The 14,492-nt window shown below is 36.6% G+C and overlaps 7 protein-coding genes across 7 annotated transcripts; 2 read left to right on the forward strand and 5 right to left on the reverse strand.

Moving 5' to 3' along the window:
* Nucleotides 1-12: 12 nt before the first annotated feature.
* C9374_012029 (uncharacterized protein) lies at nt 13-2,676 on the reverse strand (the record flags this gene model as incomplete). The annotated part of the gene is made up of 4 exons (XM_044687751.1): nt 13-704; nt 827-1,201; nt 1,268-1,648; nt 1,761-2,676. The coding sequence occupies 4 exons, from the start codon at nt 2,674-2,676 to the stop codon at nt 13-15; spliced, it is 2,364 nt and encodes a 787-aa protein (XP_044542740.1).
* A 193-nt stretch (nt 2,677-2,869) lies between these two features.
* On the forward strand, nt 2,870-4,432 carry C9374_012030 (uncharacterized protein; the record flags this gene model as incomplete). The annotated part of the gene is made up of 1 exon (XM_044687752.1): nt 2,870-4,432. One exon carries the CDS (start codon nt 2,870-2,872, stop codon nt 4,430-4,432), a length of 1,563 nt encoding a protein of 520 aa, XP_044542741.1.
* Nucleotides 4,433-4,526: 94 nt separating this feature from the next.
* Nucleotides 4,527-8,013, reverse strand: C9374_012031 (uncharacterized protein; the record flags this gene model as incomplete). Its single annotated transcript, XM_044687753.1, has 8 exons — nt 4,527-5,155; nt 5,224-5,258; nt 5,370-5,491; nt 5,557-5,619; nt 5,666-6,018; nt 6,149-6,849; nt 6,926-6,931; nt 7,046-8,013. 8 exons carry the CDS (start codon nt 8,011-8,013, stop codon nt 4,527-4,529), a joined length of 2,877 nt encoding a protein of 958 aa, XP_044542742.1.
* A 306-nt stretch (nt 8,014-8,319) lies between these two features.
* Nucleotides 8,320-9,873, reverse strand: C9374_012032 (uncharacterized protein; the record flags this gene model as incomplete). The annotated part of the gene is made up of 1 exon (XM_044687754.1): nt 8,320-8,988. One exon carries the CDS (start codon nt 8,986-8,988, stop codon nt 8,320-8,322), a length of 669 nt encoding a protein of 222 aa, XP_044542743.1.
* Nucleotides 9,874-10,158: 285 nt separating this feature from the next.
* On the reverse strand, nt 10,159-11,349 carry C9374_012033 (uncharacterized protein; the record flags this gene model as incomplete). The annotated part of the gene is made up of 2 exons (XM_044687755.1): nt 10,159-10,428; nt 10,591-11,349. 2 exons carry the CDS (start codon nt 11,347-11,349, stop codon nt 10,159-10,161), a joined length of 1,029 nt encoding a protein of 342 aa, XP_044542744.1.
* Nucleotides 11,350-11,781: 432 nt separating this feature from the next.
* Nucleotides 11,782-13,401, forward strand: C9374_012034 (uncharacterized protein; the record flags this gene model as incomplete). Its single annotated transcript, XM_044687756.1, has 3 exons — nt 11,782-12,314; nt 12,534-12,684; nt 12,859-13,401. 3 exons carry the CDS (start codon nt 11,782-11,784, stop codon nt 13,399-13,401), a joined length of 1,227 nt encoding a protein of 408 aa, XP_044542745.1.
* Nucleotides 13,402-13,572: 171 nt separating this feature from the next.
* Nucleotides 13,573-14,411, reverse strand: C9374_012035 (uncharacterized protein; the record flags this gene model as incomplete). The annotated part of the gene is made up of 4 exons (XM_044687757.1): nt 13,573-13,656; nt 13,764-13,899; nt 13,997-14,009; nt 14,135-14,411. 4 exons carry the CDS (start codon nt 14,409-14,411, stop codon nt 13,573-13,575), a joined length of 510 nt encoding a protein of 169 aa, XP_044542746.1.
* Between the last annotated feature and the right edge of the window lie 81 nt (nt 14,412-14,492).

Consider the following 14,492-nt stretch of genomic DNA (forward strand, 5'->3'; position numbering starts at 1 on the left):
TAGTGCGAGACTTCACTTCTTGCAAACTTGTTTGTGTTGAGGCCAATCCTTTTGTTGACATTCTCTCGAGCAATACAGAACAGATTTACAAGCTCCACATACGAAAAGTTTGGTTGTTGCACTTTTCTTTGCACCACAACAGGCACAACATTTCTTTTCTGTGGTTGTTGTGGTTGGTGGTTCTTGTTTTTGAGATGACTTCTTTGTCGAGGATGTTGTTGCAGAGCTAGTAGCATCAAGTTTTTCGTTGAATTTTTTCTCCTCTTCTCTCATTTGTCGTTGTTTTTCTTGAACCATGGCATCGAATTGTCGGCCAATTTCATCCAATGCACTCTGATACTTTTTCTGAGTTTTTTCTGCCGTTCTATTTGGGAAATATTCTCGTTTCACGAGTATTTTAACAGTGGCTTCTCCATCGTGTGTATCGATCACAATTTCGAATGGAGAATTCACAACAGGATGTCCATGTGCACATCTCTTTCGAATAAAAGCACATAATCCCCGCACAGCTGCTTCGATCCATTTTAATTCACGCAGATCACATCTCTGGATTTTGCTTGCATCTTGCGTCCAAAAGAAGTTCTTTAAAATGGTTGCAATCATGGGATAAAATTCTCGTGAATCACCCTTATAAATTGGCCAATCATAAGCTTTAATGTCATCCAAGTCGTCATGGGCAATTAGATCCTTTGGAGTATATTGTACTGAATTGTGTATATATTGGGTTCATTTGGAAATCATAGATGCATGTTCACGTATTTAAGAAAATGCCAATGTTCATAACATGTCAAACAGACAAAATGAAAGACAGAAACCAACAACGTACCACTTGGACATGCGTCAATAGCATGGGGCATTGGAATAAATGTCAAAAACGATTCCAAATCGTTCAAAATAGAAAAACCTGAGGAATTGGGATCCGTGTGACCCATCACACAAATAATTCGCTCATTCTTGCCATCCATAAAATCAAGACCTTCAATGCCAATTCCTCTCTTTTCAAGTAAGTAGGGCAAATTGGGTGTATTGAAGGGCTTATTTTCAAAGAATTTCGAGTGTCGAATGGTCACATAAATGGCAAAATCAGTAGAGAAGATGCGCCATGGTCTTAGTTCTGCTAGATCGGCCAATGCTCCAAATAAAGAACGCCCAAATTCATGTGTAAAATTTTGTCCCCTCTCGACACACATCTCTCGTATGCCTTTTTAAATCATGAAAATAAATGCAAATATTCCTCAAATAAAAATCAATGATGGAATAAACTTACCTTTCTGGGCAACATATGGATGTGGGATATGACCTGCATGTATGGGCATGATACTTCTAAAATCATGAACTGTCTGTTGAATTGAGAGTGGAAGTTCATCACGAGATGCTTGCACGACACATGGAAATGCAGGTAAATGCTGTAAAATAATATAATTGACCATAGCTTCAGTGACACTTTTCATATAATCTGTGCATGAAATCACGAGTTGTTCAGGAAGGAATGCTTGACCGTGTGACGCGTCAAACGTAGTAACAATGAGATCACAAAGACTGCTAATAATCTCAAGAGCATAGCTAAATTTTGGATGTTTAACGGGTAAACATTTGCTGTCCGACCATCTGCTCATGCTTGATGCGTAACATGGTTTAATCGTGTAACCTTTGTTTCCGAAATTTGGAAATACATATTAAGGGTTATTGTTATCGTAACGATGAAATAATCAGGACGTTTCCATGTATCACCTCGTGTTTGTCATGCAAATATTACTTACCTGGAGTATCTTCATAAATTTGGCAACTATAAGGTCGAATCGAAGCCGTTTTTTCAGTAGTATATTTTTCACAAGCTATTGCATCTACATGCTGAGGTGCAGGAAACGTGACAAGATACCATGTCACTCGATCTTTGATATACTTGTCATCAACACATCCTCCAGCCTGTCTAAAGTTACCTCCTGTAATTGTATTCTCACGATTACTTGGATTCATTAATTTGTTAAGAATTTTCTTTGCAGCTGAAAAGTGCTTAATTTTTGGCTTTTCCAACTCAAATGCCTGTGTTAACTCCATCACATGCTCCGTAGTGAGAATTCGTTTTGGATCTGGAATTTTCGAGCGACTCGTGGCATATGGATATAATTTACGAAAAAGAGCTGCATTAGCAATATATTCCGATAAATTGCTTCCTGGAATTGCTGCTACTGGTTTTCCTTGTTGCAGCAAGACGGAAAATTTCTTGACTCGATCATGTTTCTTGATGAGTGCTTTTTTAACGTCCAATGCTTTTTGTTCCATCACTTTTTCCAACTCGATCGTTAACTTGTTGTGTGATTTGAATGTTTCATAAAATCGGATCAATACTTGAAGAGCCTTATCTCCCTTCATCAACTCCACAAGTGATTGTATCCATCTTACATATGCTTTATCATAGAGCGGATCTAATTGAGCTGCTCTTTCTGCTGACTCAATGGCTCCATGATAATTTTGCAAACCGATCCATGCTGCCGATAAATTACAATGATAGATGGCATGATGAGGTTCCAACTCGATCGCCTTTTGATAACATTCCGAGGCTTGTTTGAATTTTTTGGATTTAAAATAGGAATTTCCCTTGTTTTTCCATTCTTCAGCTTGCGGGCAAGGATTTGGGTTGTTGGGAGTGGTTGAATGGTGGTGGTCATTCGACATTTTTTTTTCTTGCTATTTTCCAAACATCTGGTGTGAAATCATTCACATATTGTTTGTTAAAACTATTAAGATTTACAATATATAGATGAATATATATAATATTAATCCTCGCTCAAACGATCATTTTCTTTTACAATAGGATTTTAGAAAAATTGGAAATGAAAAAATGCGCAAGCTTCTTCGCCACCCGCACATGAGTTCAACGTGGCGATCATCGTCCTCATGCCAGCCACAATCTTCTGTGCCACATGAAATTCTAGCAAGAAAAATCATGTCCGAGTGCAGTAGTAGTAGTGGTAGTACTGCTTCCATATGTTCTTCATCATCCATCGTGCGGTGGTTGGTATGGCACGAATTGGAAAATTCTTCTTCACTGACAGATCAAGAGCTTGCAATACTTGTACCGGAGAGAAAGATTTCATCATCCGCAATAATAGGATTATCATTAAATGAATTTCCGAGGAGTACTACTAGATACAATAATTTTCATCATCATTCTAGGAATCATGGACTTTTGAATTTTTCTTTTATTAAAACCAATCATCAGCCATGCTTGTATCATCATCATCATGGCAGGAATTATGGCACCACGCTTATCACTCAACCCTTCTTTTTAGAGAGATACTTTGCTCGCTATGAATTTCATACCAAATATTTATTGAGTTCATCGGATTGTGAATCGATGAGTATTGGAGAATTAATCGGAGAGAACCATGAATTTCGAGAGGGTCTATTCAATTGTCATTTAGGATATACAGACACGAAAGGAGATTTAGAATTGAGAGAGTTAATTATTGAGAAACATCAGAATTGGTATGCCCCAAAAACATCATCGTCTCCTTCTCATCGTCTCACGGCATCCAATGTGATTATTACAACAGGTGGTGTAGAACCTATACTCGTATTTGCCATGACGTGTCTAGAAAAGGATAGCCATATCATTGTACAATCACCCAGATATCAAGCTCTCTCTGAAATTACAAATATTGCAAAAACGAAACACTCTTTTTGGCATGCTAAATTAGTGAATAACAAGTGGACCTTTGATGTGAAAGACTTGGAAAAATTAATTCAACCTAGAACAAGGGCCATTATTCTCAATCCCATTCATAACCCCACGGGACACATGCATACTCTGGAGGAATATTTAAAAATTATTGATATTGCCAAGAGTCAAAATATTTTAATATTTTCTGATGAAGTTTATAGAGGATTGGAATATAATGAACGAGATGCATCCATACCGTCACTGGCAACATTGTATCGAAATGCTGTCTCGATGAATGTCATGTCTAAATCGTATGGCCTTGCAGGGCTTCGACTTGGATGGGTTGTCTCTCAGAATCAACAAATTTTAGAAAATATTGTGAAGGGTAAGGACTTTACGACCATTTGTAATGCATCTCCGTCAGAATATTTGGCAAAACTTGCACTCAAACAATCAGAAACCATTTTAACCAAAAATAGGAGTATTATTGCAAATAATTTACGTATGGCAGAGGAATTTTTCACTTCTCGTTCTAAATTATTTGAGTGGATACCACCAAAAGCAGGTCCTATTTGTTTTATTGGTTTTAAGAATGGTCGAGAGGGTGCCTATAGATTTTGTGAGAGAGTGGTGAAAGAGTCTGGTGTCATGTTACTTCCTTCGACGGTGTACAACAGATTAGACGATGGTCATATTCGAATTGGTTTGGGACGAAACAATTTTGCAGAGGGGTTAGAAGTACTTTCAAAATACTTGTCATTAAATTGATCATTTTTGATGAAATGCCAATGTGTTCATTCAGTTTTTGACTTGGTCACCTATTGAGCTCATGAATCAAAAAATTGATCCCAATTGAAAAGGTTTATTTTTCTGTTAAGGTTAGGGAATAATCTACCATTGCGTTCATTTGTTGTTGTGGAAGAGGTTGAGAAGACATGTCCTGAATGAACGTGACATTGTGCTTCTCTGTCATGGCTTTCAAATGTTCGGCTCTTTTCTTCAAATCAAATAAGAATTTTGTGGATGTCAGATAGATCTGACTATTGTCGACTCCTCCATTCTGCTGAGTATTATTATTCATGTTGCTCAAGTTTGAATTCGAGCTTGGTGAAAACAATGTACCACCAGTACCATCCTCTGCCAGTTGTTGCATCGACGACATGGACATATTCTTGTTCTGGCTAACAATTCCAATTGCACTGTCGACGTGCTCTAACATGGCCTTGAAATCTTTCTTGTAAAAACTTTCCTTTACTTGAACAAGCGCGTCATGAATAAGTTTCTGTTGATGATTGGCTTCACTCCATTCACATTCGATGGTATAAACTTCAATGGCCTCAGATTTTCCTTTCAATCGAACAGAGTCCACAAAATAGCACACGAAACGATCTTTTACCTGGTCATAGGTATTTTGTCCAATCAGGATGGCAGTTTCATATCTCTTATTTAACATTTCCAATCGACCTGCAGTATTGACACTGTCTCCTAGAGCTATTTTGGTGAAAATAATGTTGTATTTGAATTAAATTGATAAAAAGTTGAATTATTGAATTACTCACCCGTATAATTGAGCCTTGAACGACTTCCAATATTTCTAAAATTATTTTGTTAATAATTAGTTGTCAAACAAATGTTTAAATAATTGTTTAGAAATGGCAAATATTGCAAATGGTTACAAGAAATGATACATTAATCTCAAACGTACCCAATTAAAGCCATTCCAGTATTGATTCCAACACGCATTTTGATAATAGGCCAACCTTCTCTTTGGCATTTACTCTTCATATGGTCAAGCTTAACGATACTGGTTAGTGCAGAGAGACATGCCTGATGATGTTTCCATGATGGATACAATAAATTTCGTACAAAAAAACAACAACTTTACAACCTACCTTAACGGCGTGCTCATGAACCATTCTTAAAGGAATTGAAAACAAGCTCATTATACCGTCGCCCTGAAACATTGCTCATTAGATTGCTAATAATTATAATGAAACCTACCAAATACTTGTCGATTACGCCCTCATTTACCTCAACACTCTCTGTCACAACATTAAAATATTCATTCATAACTTTGACAATAATTGCAGAATTTGTAGTTTCGCTAAAGTTTGTAAAATCCACAACATCTGTGAACATGATGGTGGTGAGTGCATGTTGCATTCCTAGCTTGGCAGTTCCACCTGTTCGTACAATATCTTTCACAATATCTCTAGGAATGAATTTCATAAATGATTGCAAGCCGTTTTTCACTGTATACAGAGAAGTTTGTAAAATACTCAATTCGTAGATCGCTTTCAACATTTTCCTCTTTCTAATATCCTCAATTTCAAGTTTCGATAATTTAAACAATTCTATGAGTATAGTAGTGAAACAATGACAACCATCAAGTCATAACACGACGAATGTGTGTCACCGTAAAACATTCACAATAACACGGAAACACAGAAGAATGAATTCGTGAAAATAAAACATGCCACCTACCTCTTGAAACACTCCATATGGATCGTGTGATGATTTGTGTCACAATAACCATGATCAATGTTCCACAAACAATTAAAATAATCGATATTGACAGCAATACAGGAGAGCTTGTGAACACAGTCTTAATGAAACCATATTCTTGCGTAGACACAATCATTACCCAATCTAAACCATCCTCACGAATGTAATGAATCGAAATCTTGTTCTGATCAATCATGAACTTGGTAGTCGATGCATTGACATCAATGAGCAATGACAAGTCACTTAAATTCGTTTGTGCACTTTGTGGGATTAAAATTTTCCTCTTCTCCAATTCATTGGAGGCTAACGCAAAAACGGAAGTAGTTTTCGAAACGTGAATTCTTTGCTTGGCTTCATTCTGTGTCAAGGCTCCAAATGAGGTTGATATTAAAAATCCTGTCCTTTCCACAATGACAACATCAATAGATTTTGTCTGCATATCCATATTATCTCTAATGATGTTCGACAGGATTGCATCTAAATTATACAAGTCAAAATGGATGCCTAAAATATGGTGTACAGAAAAGAGTTCAATAGTACCATTGGAGTGTCGAATAGTTTCAAAACTTGGAAATTCTAATTTTGAACTACTAGCAATGGAAATGCAGCCTAAAAATGCATTATTAAAAACTGTGGACCATGCAAATTTTGGAAAGGTGTTTTGAAGTCCAGTTTTATACCTGTATAGATGGGTACCAACATGTTACAAATAATTTTCATATGAACAAATTGGAGTGTCATCATGACGAAACTTACCATGGTCTATATATACAATAATTGTTGATTTGAAACGTTGATTGCATTCATGAAATGGTTGAGCAGGTAGTGGTGAAAAAACCAAATACATTGGTTTGGATGGATTCATTCCACACTTACCTAATGGTTGGATCATAATTTTCAACTACAAGAGAAACATTAATGGGGTCATAAAACTCATTGTGCGTATAGATCCATGTTTCTGCCTTGTCATTTCGTACCTGAACATAATCTCGAGTGACACTCTTCTCAACGCCACAATAATTCTTTCTATTATTTCCATAATAGAAGATTGTTGAGGCTGGAAATGCATTCTTTGAGGGAGCAAACACATTTGTCACTCGACGACAAATGGTAGAATAGTCCGATGGAAATGTGTAATTGTAATCACGCGCCTGTATTAAGAATCCATATCGTAGCGTGGAGAGTGCTTCAAATGCAACACCCATATACGATTCAACACTCTTCTTAATGTTCTTTTCACGAATGGCAGAGATTTCCTCCAATGACGATTCTCCACTCGCATAAATCAGTACAATCATGGAACCAATACAAATTGCTGTTTGCATGAGAAAGAGTGCCAACAGTAAGTTTTGCAATGAATTCAGAGCAGGACAACACTCTCGGAAGGATCGAACTAATTTTTGAGATCTCGACAGTCGCTGAGTAGAAGAGGCCAGTAAATCATCCAACGAAGAAGAGATGGACATGGATTCACTCATCATTGTACTTCCTGAAGTAGACTCTGAATGTTGTAGTGTATGATAGGATTGAGATCTTTTACCTAATGAGGGATGATGAGCTGGAGTGGGCGTGGGAGTGCTTCCGTTCGTCATGATCATCATGTGTTGGTGGTTTTTAAGGCTTGATCCCGAAGGCATGCTTCCTTCAACAATATCATTTAAGGAATTGAGTGAGGCATCATGAACCTCTCCTTGTTGTGAATAGTGAGGTGTGGATGCTGGTGGTTGTTGATGAGAATGAAGAGGATGAATTTTAGATCGGCTAGCACTCTTTACAAGCTGAGAAGTTGATCCCATTCTTCGGCCAACCATACCACCACTATTCGTTGAGGGTGATGGTTGCATGATGATGATGATACTGTTGTTGTATATCTGTATCAATCGTAGATTTTAAAAAACACAATTCCTTAATAGTATATCCTCAACGAACGCAACGCGAGTATCCCCAAATTTTTTTTGTGCACTCAAAAGCTCACTTCACCCGATTTTCTAAATGAAATTTTTTGTGTAACCGAAAGTATTCCTTAATAGTATGTATCTTCGACGTGATACCCAAAAAGCTCCAACAACCATAAAAATCCAATGCGCAAAAAATTTCATCTTCTTTCCACACACAGGTGATTTCATACGTTGGCGTCAACAGCACCCAGTCTAACACAAGCAACAACAGGTACAGCTTTGAGCTTGTCGTTGTTCTTCTTCGTCTCGATTGGTTTTCTTGTTGTTGAAATTTTCGTGTCGTGCTGGATCCTTATCATCGGAATGATATAGATTACCACCACTTGGTTCATCTTGTTTCGACTTGGTACTACTACTACCACTACTCTTTGAAACATGTAAAAAGTCAAAAATCATATCATTCAATTCCACTTCCTGATCTACTTGATGCAGATCATGTTTTGCAAGATACTTTTGAGGAATGGTTTCCAAATAATCAGAGGTGGGATCGAGTGGATTTTCCCACACATTATTATTGGGATCAGTGATCCATTCCTGTAATAATTGTTGATTCACAACCATGGGAGGTGGTCGCATTGGTAATGAACGTCTCTTATTATGCTCTCGAAAGACACTTCTTGATCGTAAGGTAAAGAAGGAGGATGTCATCATGGTCTTATGAAGAGCTCGACTTGGTTTCGATGTTGAAATGGTATGAGAGGTTTGATGATGCTGTTGCGATTTTCGAAGAGATTGACTACTTCCTGCAAGTGGTTTTAAGGAATTTTCAACTTGTAACGCTTTGGTAAACCACAAATCAAAAAGTTTGGCACATTGTTTGCAGAGTTTTTCTTCAATCGAGTTGACATTTCCAAAAATCATGACCTTGTAATCGAGTTGAATAGAGATGGTCACGGAAACGTTGGTTTGAATAGGTATTTGTGAATCGTCATGCATGTGATTCATTCTTGAAATACCACTGGTATCTATTAACAATTGATCATGGTGTGAACCAAGTTGAAAGGGTGGCTCCGTAACTTTTGACTTGAAATCAATGTCATCGACATTGTCAATGATGGTGATTTCATTAGTGCCAAATCGCACGGTATGGCTATCATCATTGTGTGACGACTGCGTTAAGCTATCACTATTCGAGGAAGTTGTCACCATCGGAGATGGATGAGTGACCATGTGGTTGTTGTTATTGTCGTTGTTGGATGAAGTGTTGGGTGTGGTAGTCTCTAACGATGTGCTTGTCGATGTTGTCACAGATGAAGGGATGGACTTTGAATGATGATTCGCTTTCATAAAATAATTCTCTTCAATCTTGTTATTCTCATTCAAATCAAAATTTTGAATGAATTTGAAATTCTTTTCTTGATTAAACAAAAACATTCCGGAAATACTTAAAGTTCCAGGAAATGGTTTTGATTCCTTCTCTAAAATACTAATTGTAAAAACAATTCGCATCATTTCAAGCTCCGTGTTGTGACATGAATTTTCCTTTTCAAACTCAAATTCATCATTGAAAATCAATTGCTCTTCCAAAAGTGCGCAATATTGATTGTTAAAGACATGAACTTTTGTTTTCCGCACAAGTCGTGTTTGTGTTTCATCTAAAAACCAATCGCACACAATTTCAACACCATTCACTTTACTAAATGATTTTAAAAAATTAAAGTGAAAATCCGAAGACATGACAATACTCGAGAGTGCATCGAATGGAGAAAGTGTCTCGAAGGTTCGTGTGCATGTGTGATTGCGCATTTTTTTGTGTTGGCTTTCCAGTACTAATTTGGTAATGACCTGTCATCTGCTATTCGCTCAACAGATCATTGAATTTGAAGTAACAGTACTCTTATAAATTCACATCTGTTTCTGAGCGAGCATCCTCAAAGAAACCTTCATGAACATCCGTGTGAAATGTTATTGTTGTCACACACATGTGAAAATGTCTTTGAATTATTGGTTCTTCTTGGCACGTAAAATTTCTTATTGAAAAAGGGAGTAATAATAAAGGGAAACAGTCATCATTCCTCAATGAAATGAATCTCACTTGAAAACTTGAACTCTATTGTTACCCATATCGACCACAAACAATTCTCCAGTCGTTTCAGAAATGCATAACCCCACTGGAGCATTCAATTCATTCATACCAGATCCAGGTGCATTCTTGGGACTGCCAAAAGATTGAATAAAATCTCCTCGATTTGAAAATACATTAATACGGTTATTGGATTGGTCACAAACATATATAAGAGATGTAGATTTCTCAAAAAATACACCACGTGGATATTGAAATTCACCAGTTTGAGTTCCTTTCTGTTGGGTTGATCGTGTTATTGGATATTGAAATTCACCAGTTTGAGTTCCATGATGATGTTGTGAAAATGAATACCATGTCCAAAATAGATTTAAAATTGACAACAAATCATAATGTTCAAACCACACTCTAGCGTTACAATAATGTAAATAAATTCCTACCTTTCCCATGGTCCAATAGACTTTCAAATGATTTACATTTTTCGAAATACATGATACTGTATGCGATATTAAATTAGTACACAAAATGTCGCCATCTCCATCCAATTCCAATCCAAATGGCATCTCAGTCAAACGTTCCAATTGATATTCCCATTTTGCAATAAAATCTCCATTCCTTTTCGAAAATATTCTGAAACATCGATTACCACAATCGGCAACAATAACTTTGGCATTTTCTACTTGATGACTTTCCACAACAATTCCACACGGATAATGAAAATCCATGTGAAATTTACTCCACACCACTGCTCTCGATTCCAAATCATACTTTTTTACATAATTATCCCTACAAGTGATATAGAGAGAATTTGAATCATAATACGGATCTACAGCCATACCATAGGGCCGATGAGGATCATGAATTGTAAATTTAAATGTTTTTGTTTTCAAATCAAAGAATAATATTCGACAATTAGATGCATCCGAAACCATAATTAGGGATGAAGTAATTTTGACATCACAAGGATCATTCATGGCAGTGCCATTGTTCTTGCGTTGAGAGTTCGCGAATTCATGGTTCGGTAGTTTCAGATCAAAATCTCCAACAAGACTCGTCACATAACGAAAGGTTAAACTGAAGGGTTTTTGACTGTGTTGCATTTTGATTCGAAGACATTGATAGAGAGGAGAATGACTACTGAAGGACTTTAAATCAGTGCTGCTGTCCAATACGACAATGACATTCCCTCGAATTTCCATGTTGTAGAGATTCTCTCTTTGAAACAATTTTTTGTTCATGCTCGCTGAGCGATCACATTATCATAAAAAATTTTTCATTTCTTGAATCCGTTTCCGAACTCGCAGCAGACAGAATCATCTTGGAAGACACTTCTCAGTCGCTGTACAACAACACTGACGAGGAAATAGAAGAATCAAAATTACGTATTACGATAACAGAGATCTCTCTGTTTTAACAATCGTCCCATCCTCCTCTCATTGGTTTTCATCAACGAGAGAGATTTTTTGAAAGCAAAAAAGCTTACTGTAATCATCATCGGATCAGATAACATCTTCATCATCAATCCCATCATCCGCGTAATCTTCATCGTGTCCATTACGTGCAAACACTATCATCATCACTAGTATATAATAACACAAATAATATCACATATTCAAGAAACAAGTTTCAAAATGATGCTTGATGAAACCCCAGAAATTACAGCTCCTCTCGAACTTCCTCTTTATCAGAAAAAACTCATCACCTACAATGTTGATAGTACAACCAATGTTACTCTCCCAACTCGTTATGAGCCTGTGAAAGATGAGAAAACTGGTCAAATTTGTATTTTAGGTCAAGGTGGATATGGTATTGTTATTGCTGCCCGTGATCGCCATAGACACAACGAACTTGTTGCTATTAAGAAGATTGGAGACGTTTTCAACGTTGCTCCATACCGAATGTTAAGAGAAGTGATCATTATGAAACACTTGCACGGCCATCCGAATATTGTGGAATTGATTGACATTTTTGTACCTGGACAAACTCTTCAGGAAATGAACGATTTGTATATTGTGTTGGGCATGATGAATGGAGGAGATTTGAAACAGCTCATGTCTCAAACATTGCAACAAGGAGGAATTTCCTTACAGACCATCAAAGATATCATGTGCCAATTATTGAGCGCCTTGTATTATATGCACAGCGCTGGAATTTTGCATCGTGAGTATGTATTGAATTTGTTGAATTTTTGAGTTCGGCTTATCATCATAATTTTTGCAAATTGTGCATATCATTGGTATACTGTGAACTCATGATTCGATGAATCTAAATGACCATCATTATCGGGAACAATTCACTCTACTACTATTCTTCTTTAATACCGAAATATTTTTGTGAAATTTTTGAAATGTTCGCTCTGCCATGAATTAATCTAATGAAACAGTCTTAAACCTAGTAATGTTCTTGTAAGCAATACTGGAGACCCAGCCACAACACAGTATCGATTGTGTGACTTTGGTCTCAGTACTAAGGAGGAATCAGACCCTGTCACTAATCAAGAATCCATGTATGTCGTGACCAGATATTATCGTCCAGTAAGTATTTCTTTCCAACGCTTGTTTAATATTTGAAACGTTTCAAATACGTATGCTTTCAAATGTGTACCATATTGTTGCTCCATCTTCATCGTATTTAAATTCCCCAAATTACCTCATTCTCATTTGAAATGAATTGCATCAAACGAATTGCACAAAATACCCGACACACAGCCTGAAGTAATTTTACAATATGAAATTCAAAGCTCAGCCATTGATGCTTGGTCCGCTGGATGCATATTCGCTGAATTGCTCTATCTTTTGCCACCAAAACCACAAAGAAGACCGCTCTTTGTTGCACGTAAATCTGGCTCCAATATTCAAGGCATTGAAGAGCATTTGAACTTGATTGTATCATTGTTAGGAAAGCCAGATATGAGTGATGTCAAAGGTACAGCAAATGGTGTGAAATATTTTGAACGTTTATTTGGCCATTATCCCACTGAAGGCTTAGATTTGAGACAAATTTTCACTTCAGCTCCACCTGAAGCTCTTGATTTGCTTAGAAAGTTCTTGACTTGGAATCCTGAAAAACGTATTTCTTTCGAACAAGCAGTACAACATCCATTCCTAAAAGGAAACCAATTTATTAACCTCACTAGACATGAAAAGAAGATTGATTTTGAAATTGAGAAGAAGGCAGATACTGCTACTTTCAAGTGGATGTTTTATCAAGAGGTGATAGAATGGGCAAAGAGAAATGGAGAGTTATTTTAACTTGTAAAGCTCTCAAATGTCGAATTCATGCAATTCATGGAGTCTGAAATTTTTCGTGAGAATTAATCTATTTATTTCAACATGATATTAAATTCCTCAAGTTGAGTTCAATATTTGGTGGATGGTACATGAAATTTATGAAATCAATGGTCAAACGAATAATTGATCCACTTATTTGTTTTCATTCTTCTTTTCATTAATTCTCTTCTTGAAAGCTTCCAGAGTTTTTGGAAGCCCTTTACCAACAAGGAAATCCTGGAAAGTCAAATGTGAATTTAGAAAGATTAAATTCATTCATCACACAAGGAAATGATGTTCAAGAAATTCTCTTGTCACACCACAAGCATTATAACAATAATTACCTTGATAAATCCAGGAACCCAAATATTAAATTCCAATAAAATTATATAACTGAATGCGACTCCTTTTCCATCGTCTGTTGGACGCAACTTCCAACCACCTCGATTCTTCTTGAATGGACCATGATCTGTTTCTGACCTGTGTGTCCATCAGAATGATATTCATGAATTATATACACCACATACACACACACAATATATATTTCAATCATCATGATCCAAAATACACCACCTACCATGAAATTCCATCTGTATCATTTTGAATTATAGGGTCATAAATGTTTTGGGGATGATCAAAAATATTTTTAAATTCATCATCATCGACAAGTCCGATTTCATTTTCGTGATCACGTTTCAACCACTCATGAACCTACCTTCAAAACATGCCAATCTCAACGTATACTCTACAGTTTTAATCGATGCAATGGTAACATTCCAAAACACATCCACAACTTTGCCATCGGGTGTCACTTGTTTGGTAATCTCTGCCTTGTTGGTTCCTTCGACAAATTCCGAATACTTTTCATAATCTTTGAGAACATTCATGACATCTTGAACAGTGACGTCTTCAAAGACCATGTTCACAACAAGAGCACCTTCATCAATGGCAGATTGTCGAGTATCAAAAGTAGACAAATCTTGGGTTGACATTTTTTCAAAGTTTTTTTAGTTTTATTAATATCAAAATCCTGATGACAAATATCGCTGAGAAGGAAACAATGTTTAGAAAAC

The sequence above is a fragment of the Naegleria lovaniensis genome (genome assembly GCF_003324165.1).
Source record: "Naegleria lovaniensis strain ATCC 30569 chromosome Unknown tig053, whole genome shotgun sequence".
NCBI classification, from domain to species: Eukaryota; Heterolobosea; class Eutetramitea; order Acrasida; family Naegleriidae; genus Naegleria; species Naegleria lovaniensis.